This window comes from Myotis brandtii, unplaced genomic scaffold (assembly GCF_000412655.1).
Source record: "Myotis brandtii unplaced genomic scaffold, ASM41265v1 scaffold1167, whole genome shotgun sequence".
Lineage (NCBI taxonomy): Eukaryota > Metazoa > Chordata > Mammalia > Chiroptera > Vespertilionidae > Myotis > Myotis brandtii.
In genome coordinates, this window is record NW_005354039.1 from 1,588,781 (window position 1) to 1,595,414 (window position 6,634).

Here is a 6,634-nt window from a genome sequence, read left to right on the forward strand (position 1 = left end):
TGGCGAGGGTGATGAGGATGAGGAAGAGGAGCTAGAGGGCGGCCCTGCGGCCACAAAGGAGTCCAGACTGCCTCCCATCTCCAGCTGCGCCCCAGAGCCCAAACGGAAGGGGAAGAAGAAAAAGAAGAAGAGAAAGACTGAGAGGTCAGGCAAGGGAGACGGTAAGAGGAACAGCCAGCTCGGAAGCCTCAGCTCCTGTACCTGAGATTTCTCCCCCTAACCCCCACCCCCCCTGAGGTCACCCACCCGCGTCCCTCACAGAGACCCCCATCTACCTGGGGACCAGTTCAGACCAGAAACAGGCACTCGCCCGTCCCAGATAGAGGTCCTCCCGCTCCCCACTTACGCTGCACCGCGATGCCCCTCCCCTGCTCATAAAGACCATCCGTACACAGAAACTTGCCCCAAAGAGCACAGAGATCTCAAATCCTGCATCGAGAATTCTCAACATCCATGGAGACACTCTACCCCAAACAAAGACACCCCCATACCCAGCATTATTCCCAGTCTCCCAGTCCCACACAGCACCTCACCTTTACAGATACTCTCTCAGCTTCCTAACCCCTCAGCTGAATTGCAATCCTAAACCTCCCTACCTTCCCCACAGAAATCTCAGCCCTCCTGCAGAGATCGCCTCATCCTCACCGACTTCCCCCAAACCAAAGCCACTAAGGCACTAGAGGCCGACACTCCTCACACACAGAAACACAGACTTCTGCCTTCTGTCTAGAGACCCTCCTTGCCTCCTCCTTCCTCAGGGGTAGCTGGCCTCTGGATGTTATACAGACACCCAGTTAATGCATATGAAGTAGTATCCTCCCTGCACAGACGGTCATCCCCACCACCCGTCCACCAAGGCCAGCCTTCAACTGCACACACACCATCACATCCGTCATTGCTACGTAATTTTATAATCCCAAACATCCTCAGCAACACCCCTTTATGTCACTATAAGCACCAAATAAAACTAAAGCACAGATACCCCATCAGGCACACACAGCCACAGCCTACACAGATACTGTTTCACACTCACATGCAGAGACCCCCTCCCAAGCAGTTCCTGTCCACAGACAACTGTGTGCATGCAGGCCTCACTCCAGTCTCTCTCAAGGACACATCAGATCCACACACCAACCGCTGCCACACACCCACGGAACCCCTACATCTCCCTGAACTCTTCTCATAGGACCCCCTGATTTCTTGACAAAGGCACTGAGCACCTATTTTATGGAGAGAGAATAACTGACGTAAAACGCTGTCTTCACTGTCACCTGGGTGGTCTCCCTCCAGGCTTTGGCTCTCTGGGAGGGGCTCTCACTGACCCTGGCTTAGCAGCCCTGACCTCTAGTGTGGCTAGTCCTGGGTCCAGTTTCTGGCCCTGGGCCTTTGTGTGCAGAGCTGGCACCCCGGGCGAGCTGGAGGCAGAAGGAGTGGCAGCCTGCCCCATGTCAACCTGGAAGTTTGGGGAAGGAAGCAATAGGAAGATCACAATTACTTCATCAGGTGGCATCGTAATAAAAAGGCACACAATCAATTCTGGAGGTTAGGTCAAAAAGCCCTCCTTTGGTTTTGTGTCTGCAAAACCAAATTAGGAAAATTTATTGTCTTTTTGGCTTAGCTTCTGACTCTAGAAATTAGAGTGGCATGTACTTCCTACTGTCAGCAGGGGACAACAAATAGTTTTGGGGGAGTAGAAAGGTATAGAAATGTCAAAAGAGTATTTTTTTTCTCTTTTTTGGGGGGGTGGGGGTGGGGGAGATTTCCCTCCCCACCAAAAAGAAGGATAAGCTGATGAAAGAACCACCGCTTATGTGTGTGTTATATAACTCAGGAATGCTTATTAATGTAAAAAAAAAATCAGTACAAGCCACACAGCAGAAGTATTTCCTGGCTTGGCATAATATTGCTTTCCACAGTCAGATGCAGGAAGTTTTTCTGTTCTCCATTTCTCCATCATAAAGAAGTCTAGACGGGGGGCAGAGTCATGGGCGCCTAGAACTGAATGAATCTGGGTGAGCATGTGGAGAGGTGAAGTGAGGGGCAGCGTGGCACAGAGGAGAGAACAGGGCCCTGGGAGTCAGGCCTGCATTCAAAATCCTGGCGCTAAACACACACACACACACACACACACACACACACACACACACACATCCTGGCCCTCCCACCTGCTATATAACATTGGCAAGTTATGGAGACTTTCGGAGTCTGTTTCCTCACCTGGAAAATTGGGCTGATAGCCTGTATCCAGAGGACTGGCTCATAGTAGGTGCTCAACTAAAGCATAGGGCGGTGGAGTGTGTCCCAGGCTGGTGGGCGTGGCCACTGAGCCCTAGGTAAGGAGGGGCCTGCACTCCCCACCCCCTTATATCTTTGGTGAGTTTGGCATCCTTCCCGAGCACCGCAAACGCTAACACTGCTCATCTGCTCAGCAGATAAACATCACAGCCGAAGCCTGAAGCATCAGCAGCTGTCTTCATCTTTCCACAATGTCCTGAGTCCCGGCAAAGATCATGGCCCGAGACCAGAGCACAGGCAGGACAAAGAGCCAAACCAGCTCGCCCCTTCTTTCTCCTCCTCCGTCAATCTCCCCAACTTTGGCAAATTAGAAGAGAAACTCTCCAACAAGATCAACGAGAGCCTGCGCTGGGATGGAATTCTCGCCGACCCAGAGGCAGAAAAGGAGCGGATTCGCATATACAAGCTCAACCGGAGGAAGCGGTACCGGATCCTGGCCCTCAAGGGCATCCACTCTGACCCCTGTGCGGAGGAGAAGCCGGAGAACCCAGCCTGCCCCTCCCAGGACAGCACCAACAGCAGGCAGCTCGCGTTAAAAGTCGCCGGCCCTGACGACTACCTGGAGGGAAGCCTGGCCCTGGGGCTCCCACACTGATCTGGTCGCCACTCTGCCCGAGTGAAAACCCACCCGTGAGACTGACAAGCTTATCCTTTATCCTTACCGCAAGTTTATGTGTTAGAAAAAGGAGAAGAATAAAAGGAAATCAGACCTACCTCTGCAGGAAGCAGACCTCTGGTGCGTTGTTGATGAGGTCACTCGCCTGCCACCGCGGTGCCCTCAGGGGCCCGGGACAGCCACCGCTCCTTCACACACGCAGTTTAGCGAACGAGGTCTTTTTCTGCCTTTCCTTTTGCTCAGATAAGCTGGCATCTCTTTGTCCTTTAATTTCTCATCACAGTTAGATAACTTGCCACCTCCCCCCCCCCAAAAAAAAGGGAACGTGTATAGATCCTAGCAATTCTAACTCTTAAACGAATTTTGTGGGTAAAGCTCCAGACACAGCACCCTCTGTGGGCTCTAGGAAAATGCTGCAAATATCCTGGAGATCTTTCCTATTCATTAAACACGCTCCCTGCCCTGATGTGGTCTTCAGGACAAGTGAGCCCCAGACGCCATTCCTGGGAGGTTATGCTGAGAAGCCGCAAAGTGAATATTGCTTCTCTTATAAGCACGGTCCCCCCCGAATCCCCCCAAATGGCGTTTTAAGCAAAGTTTTGCAAAGGCTCTGCTATGCTACCTGTCCCGGGTTGCCATGCTTCCCTTCCACAAATATCGAGCGAGGGCCACTGTTCTCTTCGTTTGGGTTCCCCCAGAAGCGGACCCTGAGACGAGGACTCGGGTGCAAGTAGATTATTTGGGAGGTGAAGGAAAGATCAACAGAAACAGGGAAGAAAAGGCAGCTAAGCCCTGGCCGGCGTGGCTCAGTGGTTAGAGCATTGGCCCATGCGTCGGAGGGTTCGAGGGTTTGATTCCAGGTCAAGGGCACACAACTGGGTTGTAGGTCCGATTCCCGACCCCTGGTCAGGGTGTGTGCAGGAGGCAACCCATCGATGTTTCTCTCTCACATCGATGTTTCGCTCTGCCCCCTCTACCTGTTTCCCCCTCTCCCCTCCCTTCCACCCTCTCTAAAAATCAATGGCAAAAATATCCTCCGGTGAGGATTAACACATACACACACACACACACACACACAAACACACAAGACAGCCAATCCAGGGACACTATTTTTGTAAAATTAGTTATTGTTGAAAGTATTACATATGTCCCCTTTATTCCCCCATTGACCCCCTTCAGCCTGCCCCTCTCCACCCCCCGCCCCAGGCTCTTGCCACCCCATTTTCTGTGTCCATGGGCCAGTCCATGGTTAATTACTTCCTACCCACCCACACTCCCCCGCCTTCCCTCCGAGTTTTCGCACTCTGTTCCATGCTTCCACATCTCTGGATCCACATATGAGTGAGATCATGTGATACTTGTCTTTCTCTGACTGACTTATTTCACTTAGCATGATACTCTCCCTCCATGCTGTCTTAAAGGGTAAGAGATTCTTTTTTCCTGCTGCATAGTATTCCATGGTGTAAATGTACCACAGCTTTTTTATCCACTCATCTACTGACGGGCACTTGGCCTGTTTCCAGATCTTAGCTATTGTAAATTGTGCTGCTGTGAACATAGGGGTGCATACATTCTTCCTGGTTGGTATTTTGGGGTTTTTAGGATCTATTCCTAGAAGTGGGTTCACTGGGTCAAATGGCAGTTCCATATTTAATTTTTTGTGGAAACTCCATACTGTTTTCCATAATGGCCGCACCAGTCCCCAGACACTATTAAACCAACTTCCATGCGGGACAACTGGGGCTTCATCTCACAGGGAAACACTGTCAGGATTAGCCTGCCCGCCTTCCGGTAGCTGAGGGCTGGGCCTGGGGTGCTCCTTTCCTGGCCTTTCCAGCCTGCACACCTGTGGGCCTAGACGCTACCTCAGTTGTGGGGGAATCACCCTCAGATACAGAGATGCAGACCGAAAGGACCAAGACACGGGGGTGGTCTCTGGGGTAGTATCGGCCACCTGTGTGCAACCCCATGCAGGGCCTGGGAGGGACAGAGTGGAGGCTTAAGATGAGGTCCCTGCCTGCCAAGGAGTTAAAGACATGCAGGATTCTAAACACACACACACACACACACAAGACATGCAGGATTCTAAACACACACACAAGACATGCAGGATAATAAACACACACACACAAAGACATACAGGATTCTAAACACACACACACAAGACATGCAGGATTCTAGGAGAGGTTGGAAGTCAATGCAAAACACCACGGACCACTTACCTGACCTTTAGGCAAAAGTGCTTACCCTGGTTGCCACTGGCAGAGCAGCCCTCTCCTCGCCCTTCCTTGAAAGGCCAGCGGCAGAGTTTTCACGTGTCGGCCTTTGTAACCTGGCAACATACAGGGAAGGGACTTTTGGAAGAGCCCTGTCCTCCCCGGAAAGGAGGTCGGCAGCCACGCCCGCAGGGTCCCTGAAGCAGACGGGAGTGGCCCTCCCTGTGCGGAGGCCTGTGCTGAGCAGGGTGAGGAGGACCTGGGGACTCAAGGGAGGAGGACCAGGGCTTGGTGTGGCTCCCTGAGGAGGAGAGAGCGGAGACACACACAGGGCCTCGCCCAGCGCCCCAGGCCCAAGGGAAAGACAGCCTGGACGAGACACCAGCTAAACTACCCCAGGTCCCTGACATACAGCAACTGTGAGATGATAATAAAGTTGTCTTAAGCCACTACGTTTTGGGGTACTTTTGTTACACAGCAGCTAGCATGCCGCAGGCCACCTCCTTCACCTTAGTTGTGCCTCTTGGCCAGCTGCCTCGCCCTTGATCTGAAGAGTGGAAAACCCAAAGCCAGCCTGACTGTAAGAAGCCACTTGTCACCAGGCACCACAGACACCCAGGGCCAGTGCTCCCAGGAGTGTGCATTATCTCCAGGAGCGATGCTGCGCCCTGCAGGGGGAGGAGCTGCTGGCTGCCGTGTGCTAGATGGGACCGCGTGGTTTCTACTTGCCATGCCTCATGCCTAGGGCTGGACAGAGCTAGTCACATGTATTTTCATGGTATGCGATTTGTGTCCTGCCCCTACCTTGTAATTATAATATTTTAGGTCATCTTATAAAGTTCTTCTATCTCATTTGTTCCTCACTTGAGTTCCCTCAGAATTATCTCCATTTTATTTTCTTTCTTTTTTAAAAATATATTTTTAATGATTTCAGAGAGGAAGGGAAAGAGAGAGAGAGACATCAATGATAGAGAAGCATTGATCGACTGCCTCCTGCGCGCCCCATACGGGGATCGAGTCCGCAACCTGGGCATGTGCCCTGACCGGGAATCGAACCGTGACCTCGGGGTTCATAGGTCAATACTCAACCACTGAGCCACACCAGCTGGGCTATCTCCATTTTACAGTGTAGGCTTAGTGAGAAGAGGTGACTTACTCAAATCACACAACTTGTAAGAGATCTGCTTTAAGGTCACCAATTGTCCTTTTAGGAAATGTTTATCAAGCAACTGCTCAGTACGATAGAGTTCACCGAGCAGGTCCGCCCGTCCCCACCTGGTGTTAGGCGTCGAACATCCCCGATTCCCTTTCGTGGCCACAACAGTCTTCGAGGTGGGAGGGTGTCAGCGCCCATTCGCACGGGAGGAAAGGGGCTCAGATGGGGGGACTTGCCCAGGGTCACACAGAAGCTAAGGGCAATGGGTGACTATGCTGTGGTCCCTCCGAAAGGCTCTCGCAGTCTCCCAGAGTTGAACCACAACAGGAAGAGACAAAGACAGCAACGGGG

The 6,634-nt window shown here is 52.1% G+C and overlaps 1 protein-coding gene across 1 annotated transcript; it reads left to right on the plus strand.

Annotated features, from left to right (window-relative positions):
• Position 1: 1 nt before the first annotated feature.
• LOC106724003 (chromosome unknown open reading frame, human C17orf97) lies at positions 2-3,528 on the plus strand (the record flags this gene model as incomplete). Its single annotated transcript, XM_014529708.1, has 2 exons — positions 2-161; positions 2,433-3,528. Coding segments are annotated over 2 exons (618 nt in total), but the record flags the coding sequence as incomplete, so codon positions are not given.
• Positions 3,529-6,634: the final 3,106 nt, after the last annotated feature.